Source organism: Brienomyrus brachyistius, chromosome 3, assembly GCF_023856365.1.
Source record: "Brienomyrus brachyistius isolate T26 chromosome 3, BBRACH_0.4, whole genome shotgun sequence".
Lineage (NCBI taxonomy): Eukaryota > Metazoa > Chordata > Actinopteri > Osteoglossiformes > Mormyridae > Brienomyrus > Brienomyrus brachyistius.
Window position 1 is genome coordinate 17,068,102 of NC_064535.1, and position 27,392 is coordinate 17,095,493.

General features: G+C 43.4%; 2 protein-coding genes across 12 annotated transcripts in view; one reads left to right on the top strand and one right to left on the bottom strand.

Annotated features, from left to right (window-relative positions):
* hnrnph3 (heterogeneous nuclear ribonucleoprotein H3 (2H9)) overlaps positions 1–365 on the top strand; it is a 76,001-nt gene extending 75,636 nt beyond the window's left edge. For both annotated transcript variants that reach the window (XM_049009068.1, XM_049009067.1), the window contains exon 11: positions 90–365. In XM_049009068.1, coding sequence (XP_048865025.1) covers positions 90–163 — 74 coding nt within the window. In that variant the 3' untranslated portion in view covers positions 164–365. The remainder of the gene's footprint in view (positions 1–89) is intronic.
* A 381-nt stretch (positions 366–746) lies between these two features.
* Positions 747–23,576, bottom strand: rufy2 (RUN and FYVE domain containing 2). Of its 10 annotated transcripts, none has more exons than XM_049009048.1 (19): positions 23,393–23,576; positions 22,623–22,683; positions 13,317–13,490; positions 12,759–12,876; positions 9,751–9,852; positions 9,381–9,504; positions 7,617–7,681; positions 7,427–7,492; positions 6,473–6,542; positions 6,294–6,395; positions 6,102–6,221; positions 5,770–5,937; positions 5,572–5,669; positions 4,068–4,187; positions 3,837–3,966; positions 3,514–3,608; positions 3,290–3,338; positions 3,116–3,196; positions 747–2,026 (listed from the first exon to the last, which is right to left on the bottom strand). In XM_049009048.1, the coding sequence occupies exons 2-19, from the start codon at positions 22,645–22,647 to the stop codon at positions 1,883–1,885; spliced, it is 1,851 nt and encodes a 616-aa protein (XP_048865005.1). In that variant the 5' UTR covers positions 22,648–22,683; positions 23,393–23,576; the 3' UTR covers positions 747–1,882. The 10 variants fall into 10 exon arrangements, with proteins under 10 accessions (XP_048865005.1, XP_048865002.1, XP_048865003.1 ...); XM_049009045.1 differs by having other exon boundaries at positions 22,623–22,736; XM_049009046.1 differs by having other exon boundaries at positions 22,623–22,752.
* Between the last annotated feature and the right edge of the window lie 3,816 nt (positions 23,577–27,392).

Here is a 27,392-nt window from a genome sequence, read left to right on the forward strand (position 1 = left end):
AACAGAGTCTGTATCATATGTGACATTGGTTTACCACTTATTTAGATTAAGGTACAGAGATGTTTTTTTTCCCCATTGTTTCATTGCAGGCCGCAGTGGTGGTTTCTATGGAAACTCTGGGGGCATGGGGTCCAGAGGTGGTGGACTGAGGGGCATGTTTTAGATGAGGGTGACCTGAAGCCACCCAGTTCAACCAAAAGTTGAAGTTAACTTTTTCTTTTGTATTTGGGAATGTTTTTTTTTCCATATGTTCATATAAATTTTACGTTAGATTTCCCATTTTCAGAGTGGAAATTAAATATATTTGATGTTACTTAGGTTAACCAGCTATTGTAAATTTTGCTCATTAAATTTTATACAAAATATTTGTGGTCCCTTCAAGGTTTTGATGGATTACATCTTTTAATCAATCTGGCATGCTTTGGAGAACGTGCATTGGGTGGTCCATCATTACTAATTCCCAGTGAAAGGTTTCTGTTTAAAGAGACCCACCTGCTGTTGACTGCGGAGTCCTGCAGTATTAACTAGAAGCAGAGGAATGTTTTGGGATGAAGAAAGCATATCAGAGCAGGATCCATCGCACATGTGAAGCTGCAAATCTGTGTCCCAAAATGAGGCATTTCAGGATGCCATCCCATAGCTACACGTTCCCCGTCATTGCCTTCAGAAACACAACCAAGTCTGTATTCCTCAATGAGTTTCATGACACAGTCGCTGCCACTGGCAGAAATACATCCAAGTCCATGTCACAGAACAAAGTTTAGTAATAATGCATCATCCAAAAACAAGTTAACAAAAGTGTACACAGGTCAACATAGTAAACAGAAACCATATTAAATTTTCATACTGTAATCAAATAGCCAGTAAACAAATTTCTGAAAAAGGCAGCATATATTAATTGAAATTTAAAAAAAATATCACAGGCTTGTTCACTGTGTACACTAGTTAAGCGCAGTCATTCAATTTACCCCATTGCCTTCACTCATTCCATATTTGAAATAAAAATCCTGTTCATTAAATAAAATGTTTTTACACCTATACAGAAAGCTTAGTGCTCAGTAAGAGTAGTTTCAGTACATTGCCATGTGTATGGTATTTGGCACCTATCTTACCAAAATCAAAAACATCGTGCTGTTCTCTTACACCAAAGAACACCGTGAAACAGACATCCACATACAAATTCCAGTTATAGGGGGAAAAAATATCTGGTTTCTAAATTGGTGCAATTTGAAACTATTTCACATAACTACAAGAATTAAATTACAGAAAATTAAAGATGCTGTGCTTTGTGCTGTTATTTTCAGAATGGGTGGGGGGTGGTTTTAGGTAACAGCACATAAACCTCTACCCCCCCACTCCACACACACACACACACACACAAAAGTTCTGAAGCCTCCTCACCGGTCCTAGATAAAACTATCTCCCCTTTTCCCCACTTAAGTAAAGTTTACATTGAAATATTTGCCCAGTTACTTTTGGTGGCATCACCTGAAATTTTGAGGCACATGTGAATCTCACAAAGTAACTTCCCCCACCCACCCACCCAAACCTACTGGTACAAATGTACTCAATTCTAAGGTTAAAAGGTTACAGGTTCTGCTAAGGATAAATAGTGTTTCGGACCAGTCCACCCTTGGCGGTTGGACAGCTTCCCTTCAATGTTTATGGCATGAATTTCAAAGTATTAAATAATCTGGGCAGTTTGGCACGAGGCTCTGAAGCATGCTAAAGATGGGAGGAAATGAGTGAAGGTAACCGGTTGACTTCCTGTAAACACAACATCCGCAGAGACACCTTAGGGGGACTGGCCACAACTGTCCTGCAGCAGGGTTAAGATTGGAGGGGAGGGGCCTAAGAGGACACATGGGGCAGGCCCCACTCCTTAGGTGACATTGGAGGAGCAGCGCTGGAGCAGGAGGGCATGGCATGTGTCACACACTCTGACAGGCTTTGGGGAGGCAGGCAGGGGCAGCTCGTTGTCAGAGCAGGCGTTACAGAAGATCTCACCGCAGTTCCTGCAGTGGTGCTGTGGGAGGGCATGGGAGTTTTGACCATTAGCTTAAGAAATCAACCTTTACTGCATTTAGTCACGCCTTCAAACCCACAAGCTGCAACTACCACTGCATTTTACCGCCACAGTACAATAAAGCATGTTTGCCATAGTCACCACTAGGGGTGTAACGATATACTCAGCCCACGAGACGAGACACAATATTGGGTTCACAAGAACAAGATATTTTAACAATATTTTAAGGAAAACTTCAAAGAGGAAATATATTAATGGAAAGCAGACTTTTATTTGATCAATTTGAAAGACAAAAAATGCTAAATAATGCAGATGTATGGTGAAATGTTTTAAATAATCACCATCATCATATGCCGTAAAGAACAGAACAAATATCTAGCACCATAAAATATTCCACCACAAACTCAAATGACAGGCTTCTCTCCTATTAGACTTCTCATTTGAACATAAAATATAATATAAATAAAAATATTAATAACAAACATAAAACTTTTCTTGGTATTATTTAAGTAAAGGGCTATGATGGTGCTGCAAATGGTTTTGCATAGTAGTAGTGTTAGCCACTGAGAGTACGGAATTATCTTCCTACAACGTGTCATAAGTTGCCGGGCATGGATCAGGGAAGCAGGAGAAAACGACGAGCATACAGGGTGAAAAGATAGCAACTGCATTGACAATACAATGGGAGGACTCGGGAAACATACTCTGACGTGGACTTAAATACACCGAACTAATGAAAACAACTCAAAGCCATTGGTAAACAGAGAATCCACACGAGGTTAATGAGGGGGGTGTGGCACACAGGAGGACCGAACAAGCAGGATATGACACAATGCTTACAGATGGTTCGTGTATTGTCTGTCACCCTTTCTCCGTTTATATTTTCCGGCGGGTCCCCAAAATGCTGCTGCACAAAAGATTTAAACGTGTCTGGGGCATCTACTATGGTAATTTCAACAGATGCCACCATGCTTACAGCAGCTGATTTGCAGCGCCTTCGCGAGATCGTTTTTCATTTAGGACGAGGAATCTCATGTTGTAATATCGCAAGATCTCATCTGTGAGAGGCACGGCACTGAGAATACTGACCTTTCTCCTGGAGATGGAAAACTCCTTCTCGCACAGCTTGCAGTGTGTGGCATCCCGGTCCTTCAGCCAAACCTGTCCCCCCTACAAAAAGCCATCACTACCATCTGCGATCTACAGGTGTGGGTTAACATCACAGTGATAGCACCTTCATCAGATGACATTGTTAATGCCCACCTGTAGTGCTTTGTTGGCTTCCTTCATATCTTCTATTTTCAACTTTGACCTGAAAATGTCATGTATTTATCAAAGACAAATTTGTAGTTAGTGGGCACTGTAGTGGGTAAAAAATATAAAATGAAGTGCTCAAAAAAGTGAAGACATGTTAAGCTTTGATCTTTACAACACTATAAATTATGATACTGAGGTTGGGGGCTGGCTAGTCCAGCATGGTGATTTACTCGCTGAGTTTGGAGCCAAGTTCCTGGAGGGCTTGTTCCTGCTCTTCACAGACCCCCTTCAGCTGCTGGTTCTCATCCTGCAGCTCGTAGAACTCCTGTGGAAACAGAACAGATTAAAACCACCAGAAGTGAGGGGATGGATGTGCCGATTCCTGGTGGTTCCCCCCCCCCCAATCACTGACGCATGTGAACAATAGAGCACACAGAATCCCACATCCTTAAGGAAGAAACAAACACATCCCTGATGGACACACACAGGTTGCGCGAGTCTGTGGGTTTGAGTGCTGGATGTCAGCAGCAGTGCCTTTGGGAGACACGTCTACCTTTCTGAGTCCAATAATCTGCTTGGCCTCGGTGCTTAGCTGGCTCACAGCCTCATGCTCACGGTCCAGGTCACCCTGCAGGGTCTGTCTCCACTCTTTCTCAATCTTCAAGTCTGTTTCCAGCTGAAGCCTGTGCCCGAGAACAAGGTCCAGGCAGATTCAACTCAGGAATGCAAAAGGTGGTGGTATTTTGGGAAAATGGCAGGTGGCCGTGATTCTCGCATCACTCACAGCTGCCTCTCGCGCTGGCCGATCTGCCTCTGCAAGCTGTCGGCCTTGTTGGCAAGGTCCTCTTTGAACCTGCGCGCCCCATCTTCTGCGCTCCAGTGCTCCTGCTGCACCTCCTGCAATCTGCCATAATTCAAACCAACTGGGTAAAACTGAGGCTCCAATCACAGAGGGAGGGGAAGGGTCAGGGTGGGGATGGTCACAATGCAAAAGGATGAGCAAAGAAAAAGGGTGGGGGAGGGAATTTTTCAAAAATCCTAAAAAGGAGGACAGGCAGCCCCCTGCATCCTAAAAAACAGGAGGAACAAAGGTGGAGGGATTTCAGACGTGGGTGCTGGAGGCTGGGGGGAGGGCTTATTTAGCTTAAGCCAGTGATCAGAGGTCATGCTGCCACAGGGCCATGATTGTGTCAATGACATGCCAGGAACAATGAGGAAAACTTCAAAACATCTAACTTTATTGTTCCACACAGCAAATGACATATGGTAAATACTGCCCATCAGTGCCGAAGTGGTGGGCCACCTTACAAGGTCATCGGCACATATAATCACAATAAGAAGTGCTGCTCTACAAAACAGACTAAAAAATGCTTGTCTCTGGAAAGTAAAAACAAATACAAAAGGAAAAACACAAGTGAACAGTGGAGCCTGCCTATCACTGGCGGTGCCGAAAACTCTGTCACAGATATGCAGTGTTTTTCCAAACTGCTTTCAAAGAACTACAGGAAAATAAGGGCCTTATTCCAAAATCAAAAGGAAATGTCCTTGACGAGCTTGTACTGGTGCTCTGTGTCTGTGCTGGCGCATTTCACAAAGGACATGGCGAGGGTTCGTGTCTGACTCAGCAGGTCCTTGTCGCTGGGCATCGCAAGCGAACAGGCACGTTGTTTGTGGGGAGGGGGGTGTCAGTGGGGTGAGGATGCAGGAAATTAAGAGAGATAAAGTTATGGGACACAAGAAAGGAAAAAGGAGAACAAAAAAAGGGAAAGAGGACATCAATATCAGTGAATCTCCATGTTAATAAACCAAAATAAAGACCAAAGAAAAAACAGCCTCCAGTGGGCACTATGCAATGCAGCTGCAAAGCATCCAACGCACAATGGCAGTGAACCAACGGAAGAGGCGACCCAGGTGGTCCATGTGCACAGACACATGACAAGGACCCGAGCCAAGTACTGGTGTTCGTCCACACAGACATGAGCGTGGTACACAGGAGATGCCACTTTGGCATCGCAAGTTGATCACTAAACAACAATGATGACATCCACAATGTGCCAGCTACACAGATTAGGAGATCCTGATATCCCTAGGTGTTTCATGTGTTTAGAATAGCCTACCTCCAGCACACCTCATAAAAGTAATTAAAGACTCAAGCCAATAAACTTGTGAAGCCCTTTATTTGCTGGCTTGGGCATTTTGATGGTTGATTAGGCTGGACTGATCAAGGAGTTTTCAGCACAGATAAGATAATCAGTTCCTTCAGAAAACTAAAACAACAAGCCCTTTACCTTTGTTCAAGCTGTTTCATGGTTGCTGTGATTTGATTGGTCTTCTCTTCCAACCGGATGATGATGTCACTCTTCTGCTTGAGGCTGTCATCGGAGCACTGTGGAGAAGACAGGCGGTTCTGACACCTCAGTCCCACACCATCAAGCTGCGCTTTCTGAACACACCAACACATTAGCAGAACCTAGACTAGTGTCTACCTGCAGCTTCTGGTACATCTCCACGTTGATGGCCTTGACCTCATCCAGCTGGTGCCGGAGGCCAATAAGGGTGTCCTGCTTCTCGTGGATGTCCTTTTCCAGCAGCTTCATGGCTAGCTCCATCTCCTGCTTCATGCTGACCTGCACCACCAGCTCGTTCTCCACATCCTGTGGCACCGAGTAGCACAGGGGACAGCAAACATCTGCCAGTCAGCTGGTACCACCTCCCAGGCCCCGATATGAAAGGCTTGGGAATGGTGACAGCAAATAGTCATTCTAACCAACCACATATGTGGCATGTGTCACATGGTCTACTGGGAACATGGTCTGACCTGGCGAAGCTGGCACTCTTCCCGGAGCTGCCGTCGGGCCTCGTTGTACATCTCATCCAGACCTTGCCGGGACTGCTTATAGGTGTCTAGTTCCACGTCCACGTCCCCCTGGGCCATCTGCTTGAACCCAGAGAGGGATAGTGGTCACGGGCGTCATGGATGATCAGCATCTTGAGAATGGAGGGCTCCTACCTCCAGGTGCTGCTGGGCCTTCACAAGAATGAAGGCATTCTCGTTCCGGAGCTGGTGGTTCTCTTCTTGCAGCTTGATGATGTTGTTTTTGGCTATTGCCAGCTGCAGTGCAAGAGCATAGCCCGTCAGAGACAGCACCAGAGCCCTGGGTCCCATGTGCCGCATCTCCAAGAGCATACCTCCTCGATGAGCTTAGTGTTGGACTTCTCCAGTGAGTCAACCCGGCCTTGGAGGCTTTGAACCGTAGAGCTATGGCAAGAGAAAAGATTCAGACCATCAGCAATGACCCGGCTTAGAATAGCCCCCAGCCCAGGAACCCTGAATGCTCGAGGCTTGTACACCTTCTTACAGTCTGATCACACTCATCAGTCTTGTACAGCTAATTCTTCATTTACTGTTTTTTTCCCCCTTATACAAGCTGCAGGGTCCGTGTCAATTTTAAGCAATGTAGCCGATTCACATTAGTGAGACACTGTATTTTTGCCGAACTGTATTATACAACATGCAAATCTCTAAAAACATTCTCATGCAGGAATAAATGCACACGATTCTGTGTCAAAAAAGTAAAATACGATTTACTAAATGTTATTTACAGTTGTTAGTGACATTCTCATTCGGTTCACCTACAGTCTTGCATAATGATGCAGAAAAACACCCACTAATTTAAATTCCTTATGGATATTTTTCTAACATTTGAGCCTAAAGGATAGTCATTTAAGATGCCCCCTAAGGGTGAATACAAGTACTTTACTATTACAATCCACAGTGCAGTCTAATGAGCAGGATGAGTCACCCAAAGCTGTCCTGACTTGTCCTGTTACAGGCTTTTAAAAGCGAAAGTCACAAAGGCTTGGCAGGTGAGTGATTTTTTTTCTCAAGATGCCAGAATAGGACCCTCCACCAACCCAAACCCAAGTCACTCAGTGCCTCCAGGGGCCCCGCCCTCAGCTCTCCACGCAGAATTCTGAGTGGTTGCTGTCAAAACAACATCTGTCACCTCTCTCTAGATCTGGCCCCAGTTTACTAGTGATGGAAACAGAGCTCTGGCTGGTTGCCATCAGACAATGAAAGCTGCAAATATCAATATTTTCAAATCTCTTCACACCACGGGGAAGCAGTAACAAATCACTCACTTAAGCTGCCTGTTAAGCTCCTCCACATAGTTCTTCTGGTCCAGAATAGCAGCAATCTGACCATTTCTACAGGGGGAAAAAACAGAGCATCAATGACCATAAAGACCTAAGGGCTTCACGCCAGGGGGGTACAATGATCTATTAATTACAGAAAAACTTAATACAAGCGACACGGCCACTGAGGAGCTACCTTTCTTCACTCCTGTAGTCATCAATGTCATTCTTCAGGTACATGGAAAAGTCTATGACTCCAACCTAGAGAAGTGACATGACATGATTTCACAATAATCAGTGTGTTCAAAAAGTTCTCAAAGCCAGTAGTCTCACGGTTCCCTCCACACCCAAAAGCCTTTTTCACAGATGACTTTCACTGGACCTTCACCAAAAAAAACTGCACTAAAAAAAAATCTGGATGGGGACTGAGAAGGATGGGGACCGAGAAGGATAGGGACTGAGAAGGATGGGGACTGAGAAGGATGGGGACTGAGAAGGATGGGGACTGAGAAGGATGGGGACGTCCACGTTGACATATCAGTAGGATTTCAACAAAAAAATTTTTTGTAAATTACAGTAATTCTTCATGTCATTTTAGACAACTGGTGTCCAAGCTCAGAGAACTTTGTGAATTAGCTTGTCAGGTGATCTTATAGGGAAACCTACTTAGTGTTCCACATTATTAAGCAATCCACAGTTTTCACATAGTTTGATGAAGAAGAAAGACCTTTCTGAAGCTGAATGATTGTACAGAGGCCCATTATCAGCAGCATGTATTTTTACTTAATATTTTGTATTAATCATTTTTAATGAATATTTCTGGGTTGTAGAACGAATCATCTGAGTTTCTAGTATTTGTAATGGGAAAATTGGCTTTGATTACACGAGTGCTTTAGATTACGAGCACGTTTCCGGAATGAATTACGCTCGCAATCCGAGGTTCTACTAACAAACACACAAACACACACACACACACACACACACACACCTTACTGACCATTTCATGCCATGGAATAAAAAGAAGCACGGTCATTTCAGGGAAAAAATTATTTCTAGGCAATGCACCATCACATGACGGGAAAAAAACATGGATTCTTTGGTGGATATGAGGATTGAGCAAGAAAATATCATGGTATGGCCACCAACTTCCCCTAACCTCAACCCTGTTGAGAACATGTAGAAGATCTGCGAGAGTGAACATCAGCATACTTCAAAGCAGCAGCTCTGGAATGTATTACCGATGTCCTCAAATGAAATACAAGCAAAAACTATAAATTCAAAGAATGAAAGAGTGGTTCAATTTTAATTTATTCTTATATAGCACCGTTCACAACAGTCACCCCACAGCATTATACATGGGTGTGTTGTATCATCATTAAGATTAAGACGGAATAATGAAAAAACAGGGAAGTGAAAGAAAGAGAACCAGATGACAATGGTAGTTAAAGTCATATCAAAGGAAGTCTCCTATATTAATTCACCTGTACTTATGTTTTAAACTGTTTCATATTTGCAAAAGGATCTCTTTATACAGCAAATGCAAATTTCATGTTCATTATGACCTACTGCATTTTGCATAATTGGAATAATGCATTTTTTTTAAATAAAACACTAAAAACAGCTGTTGTCAGTCAGTGGTTTGGCTTCTAAAAAACATTCATATTATAAGACAACTCTAATACAAATAAGAAATCTTTATTCAAATTGACTATTAAGGAAAAACATATGAAATTGGCATTTGCATAATTTGGAACACAGCGTAAGGTTCCTAAGTATGTTGTTAGAGACCAGGAGTTTTTTTAAGCTTGGTGTAAATAAACACTAAACTATTAATGCCAGGTGACTGTACTGTGACGTCCAAGGCCCAATCCTTCTGTGGGTCAGCTGGCCTGAAGAACAACCAGCCATTGAAGCTAGCGCTCAGAATTCTAGAGAGCGAGTGACGGCAGGAGCCACTTACCTGTGTGTCCAGGTCCTCACCCTTCACACACAGATTGGCATCGATGACATTGAGTCCCACCAGCAGGCCAACGATGACCGCGCCCTCCTCTTCCAGCATCACAGCGGAACTTTCATAGAAGTCACTGCATGGACCAGTAGGATGTTAACAAGAAGGCCGTCTGACTTTGCATTTATACTTTCAACTCAAAAACCGGAGAGCAGAGCCTCCATGTTGACATTAGCCACTCTGTTAATCCCCAAAACTTTGAAGAGTAGCACTGGAACATTCCATATGAGCCCTTGGGCTGTTTAGAAGTGTATGAACAATGATGTTTCTGATTGGCCAGTGTCTAACCAATGGGCTTATAAGAGTAACAGGGTACACGCACCTCAGCAGGTCCTTCCGGGTGATGAGGCAGCGAAGGTAGTCAGCCAGCTTCTTCTGCATGAGGGCGAGGCGAAGCCAGGCACGCGCACGGCCCAGAGGTGTCCTGGGGACACAGACATACCCCGCCCACCCAATGATATTTCAAGAAAGACACCCTGCCCACAAGACCCAAAGCACTCAACCTGGGGTGCGTTGCCCAAATTACAGTTGCTGACGTAGTTATGCAAGTACAACGCAGGTGTTTCCCGAAACCAAAGTTCAAATGAACCTGCGTAGGTGTGTAGTTCGAACTGCAGCTCTCAAACTGTAGTTACAAGTTTGGTTCCGGGTGACTATGTCATCAGTGGTGAAAAATACAGTCAAAGGAGGGTAGTCACCATGTTAGTAAGGTGAAAATATTAAATAATCTTACTGTACAAACATCTATAACATCAAGGGCTTTGAAAATGTAGTTGTAATAACACTTGATGTACTTCTCTGCTCATGAGTATTGCCAGAGAGGAAGTTGTTTACCCACCTGGTTTGTGTTGTATGGCAGAATTCATAACAGATAAATATGACTACATGATTATGACATCACAATATCATAATGTGGTGTTGTCACGAGTTGTGTTAAGTCACAAAAGAGTGCCAAACTGATGCAATGAGTATTACGCACGAACACATGGCGATGACAATGCTGAACCGATTTATCATTCAGCGCTTATATACACACAATGTTAAATGGGAAAAGCAAATAAAACACGATTAATGGGCCATGAGAGTCAGACCAATCACCTCTGGAACCATTGTAGTTTGAAATAACGTGGTGCTAACAAAGTATAACAGTTCTGGGAAACACTTTGGATACTTTGGATGTCACTTAGTTTGGACTAACATAGTACAATGCATTGATAATGCTAACGTCCATCATTGGATGAGAAATGCACCCCTGATTGGCTGAACAGATCAGGTGAGGCTGAAAAACAGCCTCTCATAGAAGCCCGTACACTGTACACTCCTCAGTGAGTTACAATACTGTTCAAAAGTTTGTGGTCACTTACAAATTTCCTTGTTTTCCATGAAAACATACATGGAATGAATTTGAATAGAAAATACAGCTACATAAATAGGAAAGTCACTGACAAACTTAGAAATAATTTTTGAAATTAAAATAATCGTTCTTCAAACTTTGCTTTCGTCAAAGAATCCACCATTTGCAGCAATTTCAGTCTTCTAGACCTTGCAGCATTCTAGATGTCACTTTGTTGAGCTAATCTGGCGAGATTTCACCCTGTGCTTCCTGAAGCATCTCCTACAAGTTGGATCAGGTTGATGGGCACATCTTACGTACCATTCGGTCAAGCTGCACCCAAAGTTGAGATCCAGTGACTGTGCTGGTCACTCCAGTATACACAGAATTGCAGCTGACCGCTTCTTCCCTAAATAGATCTTCCATAGTTTGGAGCTGTGTTTGGGCACCAGTTAAGCACCATCCACAGGAGATGGCATGGTGCTGCAAAATGGAGAGATAGCCTACCTTCAAGATCCATATTACCCTGTACAAACCTCCCACTTTACCATCACATTGTCTCCACCATGCTTGACAGATCGCCAAGCACTTACCCAGAATATTTTCATTTGGTCTGCATCTCACAAACTTCTTCGTAATCTGAAGACCTCAAACAGATTTGTCTGCCGATAGCACTTCTTCCTCTGTCTAGTGTGTGTTCATTTGCCCATCTAAGTCTTTTCTTTGTATTTACCATTCTGAAATACATCTTTTTCTTTGTAATTTTGCCTAGAAGGTCATCATGCCAGAGTTCTCTTCACTGTTGACATAAATGGTACATGCAAAAGACCAGCATAATGAAGCTGCCAGTTGAAGACTTTTGAGGTCACTGCTTCTCAAAACTACACCCTCTAATATATTTATCCCCTTGTTCAGTTGTGCACCGGGTCTCCCTTTCCTCTTTCTATTGTGGCTAGAGCCCGTTTTCACTGCTGTGTGAAGGCAGTAGTACACACCATTATACGAGATTTTCAGTTTCCTGGCAATTTCTCGCGTGGAACAGCCTTTATTTTCAGAACAAGTGTTTCAGAAGAAAGTTCTTTGTTTTAACCATTTTAAACTTGTAATCAAACCCACAATCACTGATGCTCCAGCTACTCAACTAGTCCAAAAGAGGCCAGGTTTACAGCTTCTTTAACCAGCACAACTTTTATCTGTGCTAATATAATTGCCAAAGAGTTTTCTAATGATCAATTGCCCATTAAAATTGATAAACCTGCATTAGCAAACACATTCCACTGGAACACAGGATTAATTGTTGCTGATAATGGACTTCTGTACAATCATTTAGATAATCCATTAAAAAAGTAATTTCCAGCTATGATAGTAATTTGTAACAATTAAAATGTCTATACAGTATTCCTGATCCATCCAATATTATTTTAATGGACAAAAAAACTTGCCTTTTTTCAAAAACAAGGACATCTCTAAGTGACCCCAAACTTTTGAATTGTAGTGCAAGTCAAGCAGCTGATCAGAGGAGCGCAGGAGAGCAGAGCTCTGTGACTGTATTGTTCAGGATAAGAGTTCCAGCTTATCCATCAAGGTTCCAGCTGCATCAGAGATTTCTGACACTTCCTTGTTGGTGATTAGTCATGTCTGAGACTTGCTAATGGTGCCCATGATATTATAATGAAGCCCAAATACCTCTCTACATGGTGCAGTTTTATCAGAAAGATCCTGTGGAGCTGCAGTGAGGGAGGGCACTGATCTAGAGGCACTTCTCCTTTCTGACTGGAACTGCCACTAGCCAGCATGTCTGATATAAGTTGCCTGTGTTTCTGTTTCCAAACCTTGTGCACCCATCTGCCACACGTGGGCTTAGCATCTCTGCAAATCCAGCCTCTCTCACACACACACACACACACACACACACACACACACACACACACACACACACACTCTCTAAGCAGGCCAGTAACCTCAGTAACCATGGTCACTACGCAGGAGCTACACACTTGAGTCCCGGCAGGTCCCGCACACTGGCAGCTATCTCAGCCGCCTCGGGGCACAGCCGCTCCACCACTTCTAGGGGGCCCCAGAGAGACTTGCTATATCCCAGGAAGGACTTCCTAACTGTGAAGACAAAACGGGGGGGGGGGGGAACGAACAGCAGCAACCAATCACAAATGAGACCGAGTGAGCCGGGAGGACCGTAAGAGCAGCAGCCAGTCACAGAGGCTCACCTACAATCCTGTTGGGTGTGGGAAGGCTGGGCATCTTAGGGCAACTTTTTGAGCGATGTTGCTGGGAAATGTTGATCGGGCACTTTCTCACTGATACTGAGTCACAAATTTCTATTTAAAACTTTGATCGGCAGTGGGCAAGTTTTCATTCATCACCCAGATGCAGATGAGTTGCTCTTTTTCTCACCTGGTTGGCAGTTGCTCGGCAACATTGCTCAAAAAATTGCCCAGTGTATCATCAACTTTTGAAATAAGATGCAATTAAAACAAAGACAGTGACACACACACACACACACACACACGTGTGTTCCAGGCAGCAAGGTACATCACCTTTGAGGCCGTGTTTCAGGCAGTGCTCCATGACGACAAAGAATTGCTGCAGGGGCGGGTAGTCAGAGTCGAGCGTGCGTCCGAAGCTAAGGGCCGATTCGATGAGGCCCTTGATGCTCAATTTAGCCATGTTCAGCAAGTTGGCTCTCTCCATGGCCATGGGGTCTCTTAGCACTGTGGTGGGGGGGACCACAACTCAAATGACAGCTCACATCACATCCCCCCTGAGCTTTTTGCCCTCACTGCCCCCTCAAGAGGGGTGCTAGCTTCACTCAGATGTCAGAGACGCCATTGCAAGTAGGTGCCAGACAATTATGTGATCAGAGACACACAAGGGTCATTATTACACTGTCAATTTCATCTTGAACAGGGCACTGATTTACTATCCAAACATTTCTCAAGAAATTATGCTAAGATAATTCACATTTTGTGTAGTCCTTGAACAAAGCACTCATATATTGTGTATAGTATGTGTCTGCTTTCCTTATCGGCCATTTTACTCTACATGTAACCCACAGCAACGGTTTAATGATTACACAAGTCAGTTGATGGATTAGACATACATGTAGAAGGTTAGAGAGACTGGCTTTATCTACTGACCTTTGTCTCAGGCTGGAGACAGTGTTAGACAATCACAAAGTGAGATTAAATACAAACATAATAAGGTGCTTATTTAATATTATCATCTCCTTGTTGGAGGGGAGGACAATTTATATGGCACCTGAGAGAAAGTAAGGCTCACCACAAAGAACTGCTCTTAAATCAGCGACAGCTGACTCCCTGGACTGTCATTTTAGCTGTTACTGTGGAAATGTTCACAAGGGACTGGAGAGAGTGGGAGAGCCGGCTGGGGGTGTAAACACGGAAGGGGGAAGAAGTTGAGGTACAGGGCAGCAACAAATGTTCTCGGGGAGAGGGGGGATATTGTACAGTCCCTTGTAATTTTTTTGGTACATTTAACCATTATTACACAACTAATGCCCATCAAGCATATTCACCAGCTGCCACTGAGGACACTAATGACAGCACTATACATTTCTGAGATCTCAACTTTCTCAGGCCAAGAAAGGGACATTAACACCCAATCCACAGAAAAATAGGCGTCACCCACATTTAGTATGCTTCAACATAATGACATTCACAAAACCTAGTAAAAGTGTTTTTATTACTGCACCTCAAATCCATGCCCCCCAAGGTTTATTTTTCAGATGGAAGAAAGCTGACTTATACAAACATACACTGCAAAACTACAAACAGCAAAATCACACACAAAAGACACTTATAAAACATGTCTATGCCCATTTACAAATATTATGATCTGCACTCTAGAACACGGCAATATTGCTGACAGACACAGAGGAACCAATGAAAAGACTTCCTGTGATTTCCAGTAGGACATTACAGAAATGTCAGGGAGTGACCTGCAAGACAGGTTTATGCCGCTGTACCAGGAAACTGAATAACAGATATCGCTCGGTCTTGTAAAGCACGTTGGCAAAATGAAACAAGCTTTCTGACGAGGAACGAAGACTCTAAAATATAATGTAAAATAAATCTCCAAAAACACCCGAGTATAGTAAGGTATTGATTTTAAGAAAGCAAACCAGGCTCTTGCACGCAAGCATTTTATACATTTATAGATAAATACTGAATATTTAGCCTGAAATGCTGCTTGTCTATGGATTATTATGGGATGCGGTAGTGCTAGGATCAAGGACTGCAGGTGGTGCGCAAGGCCAGTCAGGACACCGTGCTCCATCTGCCGAGTGCGCGGCAGGGTTCGGGGTTCGGGTGCTTTTCGCACCCCCCCCCCAATTTTAAATTAAATGCTGAAGATGTCGACATGAACGCGCAAGGATGCGGAGGTGTACCGTGGGGGTGAGGGCAGCTAAAACACACTGAATGCGAATGCACGGATTAAAGGCGTTTCCCCGTTCGTGGAAAAAAAACAGAACGAAAGGGGAACTTCCAGTACTGTTACTTAAAGCTTGTTGGCGTCAGGAGCAAAGGCTGCACTGCGGTGCTGCCGCGTCCGGAAGTCAGCTGCTCCCAGCCGCGTAATTCGCGGCTCACCGGCGCCCCCGTTATCAATTATAACAATAACACGCAATAACAATATTTTCAACGACAAGGACAGCACGCATTCAGAGATGCCGGCTTACCCTTTGCACCCCACTCATCCGCCAAAGCGGATGTCTTCTGCTCCACCACCTTGGGAAGGACATGCATGCTCCCGGAGAATGTCTCCGACGCTTTCCTGGCCAAGGCGAATATGGGCGCCTGCCAGCGACCGTCTGGCGCTTTGGATGCAGCGGTGGCGGCGGCGCATTTGTCGGCCGGTTTCTCCTCCTGTAGCCTGAGCACCCCGAAAACCTGCTCCTTCTCCTTATTACCCTCCGCCTCGGCCAATGCTAGATCATGCTCCGCCAGCGTCGCCATCATTCGAGTGCATATCATGGGGGGAGGTCGCGGCCAGTTCGCCCGGCGATCGCACCGATGCCGAGCTTACCCCGGGCCGTAAGCCTTGCACGTCCGGCCGTCTCCGTCTACATGCCGCGCGCGACCTCTTCTTCTCCGCTTTCGCTTCTGCAAAAATGCTGAACACTACTCTGACCCCCGATGTTAAAGAGACACTGATTTTGTTTATAGAGGATCTCCTTGCGACGAGGGAAGGGGTGGCGTCTAAAACACGGAGGTTAAAAGCACTACGTAATGCCGTGGGCACGGAATGGGGCGAGGCGGCGCCCCCTTTCGGCGACTGCAAGCAACTTTCGATTGGTGCCGCAGCGGCGCAAAACAGAACAGTGAACTCAAGAAGGGTCTGACTGCAAGCCGAGGTTTCAGCCCAGTGAATAATGTCTGTCTGCAGAGGCCACTCTCAGGCCCCTTCCAGATTACGCATGCGCAGAACAATTCGCCACTTTAAAGCCGTTTCCAGTTTTTGGACCTTGCATACGCAAAAATTTTTTTATAAAACGTGTATCTTGTAACATACTGCTAAAGTACTGTTTTAGTTCGGATGTCAATGCGTTATTTATTTTAGATACATAAAATACAACACAAAATGCAATAGATGTTTCCAAAACATTGCATCATTGAGGAAGTTATAACTAAATATCCAGGATGCTTCATACTTTAAAAGTGATCAGTACATGTCTAGGCAGTAGTTTGTAATCGTAGATAACTGATATCAATAAAAATGCTACTGAGTTTTTGTTGTGTGAATTTTTATGCATAAACGGTAAAACCTTAAACAGTAAAAACAATAAAAATGAATACATAAAATATTTAGATTTATAATAGATTGGCAATAGTAAAACATAGACAGTGTGCAAATACATGCATAAGACATTTTTTTCAAACACGGTAAACGATAAACTAGACTTTAGAAACTCATGAAATTAAGAAAGTTTCTTTGTTCTCTGCACATACTTCAACCCAACCAAAAGGGGGCCGAGAGTGTCCTAGAGTCTTCAGTAGTATATTATTAAGCCTAGTGGCACTGAACGCATGTCATGTAATCCTGTTAACACGCACGATTGTACCAGGCAGATATGCCATGCTGGTTGTTTCTAGTCCATTGCAGACAACACAAAACGGTTCCCATGGTTTGAACACGGAAGGGGACCCAGCACAGCCACCCCAACCCTCTTCATGGGAGAACCCACAGGGGACTGCAGCAGGGGGGGCGAGTGACCGACCTTGTGGCCCTTACCGAGCAATACAGGGTTCACACCAGCAAAGAAAATCTTCCACATCCCTTCTCAGCAGCCTCCAGTAGAAACATTGCCTAACACGCCGGAGTGTCTTCGTAACACTGAAGTGCCTAGATCCCACAGCTCCATGAGCAGCCCAGAGGATCCTCTCACTCATGGACTCTCATTAACCACTTGCCATCTCTCTTCCCCCATGGCAGGCTCAATCCAGGCACTCTGTAGCAGCCCCAAACTTAGCCCACAAACCTATTGTGGTAGGCAAGAGAGCAGCCATCTTCTCCTGGGGGGGCGCTGCCGATCAGACCCACTGTGGCTGCAGGTCCTTGTCCCCTTCTTGCTGCTGCATCAAACCAATTGCTCAGCCTGGTTCCCTAACACTGTACCCTGCATCTAAGACTGGAATGTCGCCCCAACACCAGTCCATCCCACAACAACCAGTAACTTCGATGACACACAATCCCACCCTAACACCTGGTGCCAGATGCCAGCAGGTGCTTATGTCCTCCCTGATATGAATAATCTAGTCAACCTAGTCTTACGGTGTGTTTAAATCTTACGTTATGGTCATGTCTTCTTTTTACTACGATTTGTGGTAATCATTTGTTTTGTTGCTCATGGTTCAAATATAGAGGGGCCTCCAGTTTGACCCGGTGTGTGGAACAAGCATAGGATATGTTTGGTTTATTGTTCGTTTTAGGACCATAATTTCTCTTTTTCTTTTATTTGTTATTACGTTTTTTTTGTATTATATTTTTTGGACACGTGGTCGAATATTTCATTTATTGGGGTTTAGATATGCATGTGAGTGGTCAGTACTCGTTTAGAACTCAATGGGAGTGGCACTAAATGACAGCTCACTCTAGCAGCGCACGGGGGGTGGGGGACACCTGTGTCAGCCGGAATGTTAAGGGAATGAACGGGCCAGTTAAAAGATCCCGCATTTTTACCCACCTTAAAAAACGAACACAGATATGGCATCCCTACAGGAAACACATCTACAAATGGCAGATCACGTGAGGCTTAGAAGAGCATGGGTAGGGCAAGTCTACCACTCTCAATTTACCACTAAGACAAGAGGAACAGCAATTTTAATTAAAAAAAGTGCAATTTACTGTATCCAACATTATCCCAGATATGGAAAGAAGATACATTATATAATTCAGGCTACCTCTTTCATATCTCTGTTGTACAAGTTTGTGTGTACACACCTAACTAGAATGATGTGTCCTTTGTTCATAAGCTCATTTGCGAGTTGCCAGACGTAAACAGATATCAGATTATTTTTGGTGGTGATATAAATTGTCCCATAAACCCAGCTTTAGATCGTTCAAACCCCAAAACACTACTAGTATGACACAAATGGGTTGTCATATACTGTCGCATACAAAAAATCAAAGAAACATTAACAACAACAGTTAACAGATGCAATAACTATTCTTGACCAAAAACTATCAATAAACCCTTCACAACAATTGAAGAAAAAAAGGCTGGAACTTCAGGCCCAGTATGATCATTTAATAATAGACAAAACTGAACATTATCTGCTTTGGTCAAAAGGTCTGTTCTATGAACAAGGTGGAAAAAGCAGCCGTACACTAGCTAACCAGTTGAAATGTAATCTTGTCTAATCCCACAAATTCGCAACACATCTCTACAGTTGACAGTTGACCCCCAAGAAATTAATGACACATTTAAAAAATATTACTCAGACCTATATACATCTGTTTCAAAATGGCGATTCAGATATGTAAAATTTTTTGAAAAAAAAATTGATTTTGTTAAAAAACAAGAACCAGAACAACCACTTCAAATAAAGGAAAGACAAGATTCCATTAGAACAATGCAAAGTAGTAAAACCCCAGGACCAGATGGCCATCCAGTTGAGTTTTATAAAGTTTTTCAGATAGACTTGCCCCCTTGCTTCTGAAAATGTTTGAATATTCATTGGAACAGGGAAAACTTCCACAGACACTAACAGAAGCATCCATTACACTCCTCTTGAAACCAGGTAAAGATTCACTTGAGTGTGAATCTTACAGGCCAATTTCATTATTGAACGTTGATGTCAAAATCTTAGCAAAACTTCTAGCCTCTAGAATAGAACCCATCATGCCAAGTGTTATTTCTTCTGACCAAACTGGTTTCATTAAAGGAACATATTCCTTTACTAATGTCCAAAGACTTCTAAGGGTCACACACTCCAATACACTTGGAAATAGCCCGGAATTAGTTGTCTCTTTAGATGCAGAGAAAGCATTTGATAGAGTTGACTGGAACTACTTATTTGCAGTACTTAAAAAGTTCAATTTTGGTCCAAAATTTTCTTCCTACGTGAAGTTGTTCTCCTCTCCTAAGGCATCAGTTATCACTTACACACTGCATTCACAATTTTTCTAGCTGTACAGGGGCACCACTAAGTCCTCTCCTTTTTGTTCTAGCCATAGAACCCCTAGCCATTAAGCTAAGAACATCACAGTCCTCAGTCAGAACATTGAGTCTCTCTTTATGCTGATGACCTGTTGTATATTTCAGATCCAGGGAACAATGTGACTAAAGTAATATGGATATTAAGTGAATTTGGCAGATTTTCAGGCTATAAATTAAATTTTCTGAAGAGTGAATGTTTTCCTATTAACAATTTAGACCTACAGATACCAGAAAACATCTTGCCTTTTTCCGTGTCTAAATCTAGCTTTAAATACCTAGGTATCAATATCACTGTCATGACGTCCCTACGTTCACCAGCTGTTCTGCGTTTCCAGCCTTCAGTCTTGTGTATTTAGTCCATGTTCAAGTCTGTTTCCCCAGTCCGGTCACTGATGTAGTTTACCATGTGTAAGTGTTTCTTCATGAATAAACCCTGTGTTTTGGACGTCCATCTCCCTGCTCACTTGCCTGACATGCGATCGTTACAATCACACCAACTTTCACAAATTTACATAAAGACAACTTTACTCCTCTACTTAATAAAATAAAACTGGACTTTGAAAGGTGGAATACATTATATTTATCTCTTACTGGCAGAATTAACGGTGTCAAAGTGAGTATTCTACCAAGGCTTTTATATTTATTTCAGGGCCTCCCAATTTGTCTTCCAAAATCGTTTTTCCAGTCAGTTGATAATATGATTACCTGTTTTTTATGGAGGTAAAAACCCTAGAGTACATAAGGAACTTCTTGGAAGGCCAAGAGCAGAGGGAGGGTTAGCTCTGCCCAATCTTAGGGGCTATTACTGGGCAGCAAACATACAAAAAAAAACACTTGTTGGTTTCAGTCCCCAGACACAGAATGGTGTAAGATGGAGGCAGATACCTACAAATCTGCATCAATATCAGCTCTAATAACAACAAAATTACCCTTCTCTCCCTTGCAATATACGTCATGTCCCGTTGTGGCCTCTATACTTAAAATATGGTCCCAATTTCATCAAAAATATAAATTTAATAATGTTTCTATGTTGAGTCCTATATGTATCCCTATAATAGTTTCCCTGCAGCCCGACTTCACCACTTGTTTATGGCATCGCAAAAGTTAGGTCTTGATAAATGCACTGATCTATATATTGACGATATATTAACACTTTTGCTAGTTTTAGTTCCCTCTCATGGGGCGGCATGGTGGTGCAGTGGTTAGCACTGTCGCCTCACACCTCTGGGACCCGGGTTCAAGTCTCCGCCTGGGTCACATGTGTGCGGAGTTTGCATGTTCTCCCCATGTCGTCGTGGTGTTTCCTCCGGGTACTCCGGTTTCCCCCCACAGTCCAAAGACATGCTGAGGCTAATTGGAGTTGCTAAATTGCCCATAGGTGTGCATGTGTGAGTGGATGGTGCGTGAATGTGCCCTGCGATGGGCTGGCCCCCCATCCTGGGTTGTTCCCTGCCTCGTGCCCATTGCTTCCGGGATAGGCTCCGGACCCCCCGCGACCCAATAGGATAAGCGGTTTGGAAAATGGATGGATGGATGGATAGTTCCCTCTCTGAAAAATTAAAATGGCCGCAATTTCACTTATTTTGGTATTTCCAGATCAGACATTTTATTCAATCTCAAAGTCCATGTTTTCCATCTCTTCCAGCTCCTTCTGCATTAGAACATATTTTGCAAATTCCCCTCCATCCTAGAGGTAAAATTTCTAAAATATATAATGTAATTATGTCCATAAACAATACAACAGCAGACAAAATTAAATTAGAATGGGATAAAGAATTGGAGATTGAATTGTCTGATGAAAAGTGGAAGAAAGCAATTAGAATAGTAAACTGAACTACATCATGTGCCTGGTTGGGCTTAATTCAACTTAAAGTTACCCACCGTTTCTACTACACCAAAGCCAGATTTTCTAAAACATACCCCAACTTAGAAGAAAATTGTGACAGATGTCACTTAACCAAGGCTGACTTTGTTCACATGTTTTGGTCATGTTATAAATTGAGAGGCTTTTGGGAATTTGTATTTAAAATTCTAAATGAGGCATTTGAGCTGGACATAAGACCTAGTGCTGAAATAGCTTTATTTGGAATACCTTGAGATGGAACAGTGTTGACCAATACAGCTCAAAATGCTTTCTCTTTTGCCTCTCTTCTTGCACGAAGAAGGATATTGTTGGAATGTAAGTCCACACAGTCACCACTTGCATCAGTGTGGCTCTGGGATCTAATATCCTTTTTAAAATTGGAAAAAATAAAGTATTGCATTAGAGGCTCAAGTAAAGAAATTACTAAAAACTGGAGACCCATGATTAGCCTTTTTGAAAAAATGAAAACTCTTCCCCCTAACTAACTAACCAACTAATTAATTGATAAATAAGAAATTGAATAGAATCTGCAACTGATCATTGATCCTTGGTTCTGCATACCCACACCAACACATCCATATCTGTAAGTCCAATACTCATAGTTATAATACTAATTTATAGGGCCCACTAGATTAATTTCTCCTTATGTTATTTTATTTATTTATTTATTTGTTTATTTATTTATTTATTTATTTATTTATTTATTTAAATGAATGTATTTTCAATTTAAAATATTTTGATTTGTATATTCTTATTGTTAATACTATTTATTTACTCAATTTCATTTTATTTTGTATTAAAGGGGATAGGGGTGTGTGTGTGGGGGGGTATTAATATCAAGACTTTTTGTATCATGTTATTGTTTAAAGTTCAAACAAATAAAATTGAAAAAAAAGCTATGACAATAGCAGCTGGCCATTGGATCCTAATGAAAAACAAGGTTGACATTAGCGCTGGTTTATTTCAGTTTCATATCACAAATTCATTGGAAATGTTGCATAGCGCTACAATAAACCAAAAAAGAGGCTGCACATGCGTTGAATGGCACTGGAATGAGACTGCCATTGCCACACCGCAGCTCTGCAGACAGATATTATTGGCGAGCTCTGACAAAAGAGAAAAGCCACAAGATGCACGAGCGTTTCCCCCACAACTTCCAGGAAGCATTTATATAAACATAATTATATAACTGTATTCAGCATTCTGTACAAACATATAGATTACAAGACAAATATGGAATAAAATCAGAGTTCAAGTGTATGTCCAGGCCACAGGGGGCAGTAGTGGGTGCTAGTTTACCTTGACTATAGGCCAGCTGCTCCATGCTCTTCGTGTGAGTGATGCCCCAGTGGTGAAAGCTCTGGGGGGAATACATTTCGTCTCTGGCCAGTCACAAGATGAGCGACCTGTGTCCTGCACAACATCAGTCCTAGCAATCACATGGTTTGTCGGTCACGTGGAACAATGGACCTCAGAAGAAAAGCTCTTTGTTTTGTTTGTTCATTCTCTATCTAGTCCTCAGTGCAAGAGTAGGACCTCGTCCTGCAAAAAGACTGAAAGCACAGACCCACCCAAATGACAGCAGTTTCCAGCCCCCAGACCTGATTTGTACATCACTTCCAGAAAGCTATAGCCCTCTCAGCTGCTCAGTACCCAGAGAAGGTCTTAGAGATCAGCTTGTTCTGGGGTTGGACCACATCCACCAAACCCCACACAGCCACCAGGGACAACCGGGCGCAGACAGAGAAACAGCTCAATGGCTTACATGCACATTTCAGGACGGTGGCAGTTTGACTTCAGTAAATATTGACCAGTGGGCTGCTTCTTGAGCCCCTTTTGTGTCTTGCACTGAGTTTGTGCTGATATGCTTGTTTGTCAGAGTGTCATTCAGCTTTCCTGCTGCTCTTCTCTGTCAGCCAGACAGAGTACTCGTGCCTCCCTGCAAACTCACTTTCCCTGCCCCCCTCCGCAAACTCGGTTTCGTTGTGTCTACAGACTGGGCTTGCTCGCCTAGCGCAGCCCCTGCATTTTACTGCTACAGTTAACATAACAAAATTACAGACACCCACCTCTCTGTGGCTGTGGGGCTCAGCAGAATCCAGTTCGGCTCAGTCCCGTTCAGCCCGGTCTGGTCCCAGCTCAGCTCAGCTCTGTGGTGTGGGCACACTTGATGTGTGTGTGGGACATGGGACTGGTGGAAAACTGAGCTCCAGTGCAGAAGCAGGAAGCTGGCAAGTGATGTTATTCAGATGAACAGCATGCAGGCAGAAGCAAGCACAAGCAGGCAGCGGTGGGAGGGGCCACCTCACACAAGGAGCCGGATTGGGGGTGGGAACAGCCCGTGCTGGCCAGCCAGTCCCTGGCATTTTGGCAATGGACAGAGAAAGGGGGGATGGGCTGATGCAGATGATGACACAGGAAGTGAGGACAAGAAGATGGATGGTAAGGATGTATATTTACTGGACCTGCTATCAAGTGACTGCGGCGATTCGACCGCCACAATGGAGGAGTTGATGCAAGCATTTGGCTGCAGGGGAGGGCAAGATGGCACATTGAGCAAACGTGCTTTCTGGGGCACGTTTGCATTTAATAATAAGTCTTTAAAGTAGTTTCTGTTGACTTGTCTTTGTTAATCTGTTCACTATGTTGGACCTATCAAAAACTCATCTTTTGATACACTGAATGTGTGGGGACATTAATAAGAGAAAAGCTGTATTTTTATTTTGTAAAGGAACAAAGGCCCATATTATCTTTCTTCAAGAAACTCATTCAGCAGCTTAAAATGTGAGATTTTGGTTAAATCAGTGGGGTGACTCAGGTTATTTTAGTCATGGTTCTGCACAGTCTGCTGTTCTAACTGTTCAGGTAAAACTGCTGAGTGTGAAAGGGATACAAACAGCCACTGACTTATTATCATTTTATACCTAGAAGCTTAACACAGGATAATAACAGAAATTAACTGAACACAAGCAGGGCACAGCTTAATAAGAAAATAAAGATAACTAACAACAAACACATGCTTTCCATTAAGAAATGTCTTGACTTTGAAAGTTTAATTTTTTTTAATATGGAGATAGTCATGAGTCAATTTGCTGATGACACGACCATTTTTCTAAATGATGAAAGCCAAATTGTCAGTGTAATTAAAGAGTGGACTTTTTCTCTGAGGTCTCAGGTTTATAAGACAAGTTCACTATGATAAACATACCTTATTGGCTCCCCTTTCAATAGGATATGTAATATTGCAGTGAAGACAGAGATTACATATATTGGAATTTATATTTCTAAGGAGGATACTCTGCTGGAAAACCGTAACATTAATAGTACAATTAAGGAATGTGAGAAAGTGCTTAACATTTGGCAACAAAGGGATGTTTCCATATTTGGCAGAATTTTCCTAAACAAAATGGAAAGTTTATCTAGATGCATCTACCCATCTAACTCTCTTGCAATCTCTTGAAAACTGATAGCTGAACTTCAACTGTTTGGAAAACTAAAACACATTATGTTTAAAAAGCAGTCATGGTTAAAAGTTTAAAAGGTGGTTTAAATGTGATTGATTTTGATTGCTTGAATGGCAGCATAAAAGTCAATTGGCTAAAATCCTTTTTGAAGGTCTGAGATAATTCACTATGGTTTTGTGTTTCTAAGGGAATTTTCAACAGGCTAGGTGGACTACAATCTCTGTTACTCTGTGATTTTCTCCTCCTTGAGTTCAGAATATCACCAACAGGGCATATTACACTGCAAAAAGTTGTATAAGCATAATTTTACCCCCCATAATTCACCTATTTGGAACAACTGCTAAATTCTGCACAAAAGAGAGTCAATATTTTTTTAATGAGTAGTTTAAAAACAACATATGGTTTGCTTTTATCTTCATGGTCAGTATGGGAGACATCATGTCACACGGAATATTGTCTAAAACAAAATTTTAACTCACCCTTGTCACAACTTAACCTTGTTACAAAGGCAATTCTAAAGCCCTTCTTAGTGCTGGCTAAGAGTATGTAGTCAGGTTGTCGTGAGTGCGGAAGCTTTACTAGAAAATAAAAATTGATTCATTCTTAGAACTTGTATCCGGGACGTATATATAAAAACTCAACACTCTTCTATTTTTAAAATTCTCAAATTGGTATAGTCAGAAAACGGTTGCCGCACCCACCATGTGGTGAAACTCCTTAGTACGGAAGGAGTCCAGTCTTCACCTCAGCACACTGGATAGCAAAAATGTCTCACAGCCATACAGTGAGCACCAGGACTCTAAAGACTTGGACCTCCGCCCTCTTGCAAAGATATTGGGAATGCCACACACCCCTTTCCAGCAACCTCATGACCCCCCATGCTCTCCCAGTCCATCTGCTGACTTCATAGGAAGAGTCACCAGAGACATGAGTGTTGCTGCCAAGGTGTGTAAATCTCTGGAATCTTCATTGATTCTGCTAAGATCAAAGCATTGTTGACAAGTCAAGATCAGTAAATCTTTCTTCAGCAACGGATGCCCCACAGCCGCTGGACCCAGGGACGGATTACGGACCGGGCCAGCGGGGCCACTGCCCAGGGGCCCTTGGGGTGCAGGGGGCCCGTGGGGCCCCTAGCCCAAAACAATTTGCAACCCTTATCAACAATGTATTTTCGTTTGTCTAGAGAGCCTACATTCTTTGATCCTCTGCCTACAAGGGCCCCTGACCCTATAGGGAGGGTGTTTGGCTGCCAAGGGCCCTTGAATTGCGGTGGTGGTGGTGGTGGTGGTGGTGGGGGGGCCCTCGCGAACGTTTTGCCCAGGGGCCCACACAACCCATAATCCGTCCCTGGCTGGACCCCACGACCCTGCCTAACATCTAGTCCATACAAGCATTGAACAGAGTAGGAGCAATAACACACCCCTGGAGAACCCCAGAATCAATTGGGAAGAACGCAGAGGTTCTCCCTCCACTCTGCACAACACTCATAGTTCCAGTGTACAGGTCCACCATGATGTCCAGCAACTTCGGGGGGATCCCAAGAAATCTCAGAATGTCTCACAGGCAACTCGATCAACTGAGTCAAATGCTTTACAGAAATCGACAAAGGCCACAAAGAACCTCTGCCGATATTTGCATTTGCACTTGATGAGAACCCTCAGTGCAAGGATACGGCTCATGATAGACTCCTCAGGTGTAAAAACAGACTGCTCTGGTCACTGACAGGCAAGCAAGTGATCACAGATCCTGTTAAGGATGACCCTAGCAAGGACCTTACCCGGCACTGAGAGTAGTTTTAGCCCCCTGTAGTTGCTACAATCCAGGTGATCACCCTTCCCTTTCCAGATAGGGACTACAAGTCCCATTTTCCAGTCAGTTGGGATGTCACCTGATTTCCAAATGGAAGCAAAGATTGCCTGGAATGCCAGGACAGCCTTACTACCAGTCTGGAGAAGTTCACGCCTGAAACCACAGATCCCTGCGGCCTTCCCTACTCCCAGTAGATTCACCACCCATGCAATTTCAGTGAGACTGGGTGGTTCACAGCTGATTGGAGGATCAGCCTTGAGAACCATGGACCCAGAGATGTCCAACATCCTAGCTGAAGAGACAACTGCTCAAAGTAGCTGGCCTGCGGGTCACAACTGCAGTGTCATCCATAAGGACCATTCCATCACCTGCCCTGACCGCATGTGTCTGAGGAACAGATTTAGATCTGTGCTTCAATTCCTCTGCAAGCAGAACATGGATCAATAGACCACAGATCGTGTGTCACCTGCTCACAGATTCATCTAACAAACGCCTCCTTATCTGCCCTCAGAGCCTCACAGCCGTCCTTCTCATTTCCCACATCACATTAGAGTCAGTAGTTGCACCCAAGTCCGTAAGTTCCTCACACAAACTGCGTGTAAACTCATCAGAAACAGCTTGATCTTGGAGTCTGGCTAAGTCCGAGTAGGTAGAAGCCTACTGGATCTAAGCTGAGTCTTCAGAGTAGCAACAACAAGTCTGTGGTCAGTATTCACACACTGGGCACTTTTGTAGACCCTGCAGTTCTGCAGGAGCCTCCAACATCTCCCATGAGGATGTGATCGATCTCCTTCGC

What these genes read in the sequence shown, in the direction of transcription:
- rufy2 (XM_049009043.1), bottom strand. Translation starts at nt 15,773, where the DNA reads ATGATATGCACTCGAATGATGGCGACGCTGGCGGAGCATGATCTAGCA. An exon ending in GAGCTTAACAGGCAGCTTAA is followed by an intron (nt 6,543 to 7,426) that starts GTGAGTGATTTG and finishes CTCTTGCCATAG; the next exon opens with CTCTACGGTTCAAAGCCTCC. An exon ending in AGATGTACCAGAAGCTGCAG is followed by an intron (nt 5,670 to 5,769) that starts GTAGACACTAGT and finishes TCTTCTCCACAG; the next exon opens with TGCTCCGATGACAGCCTCAA.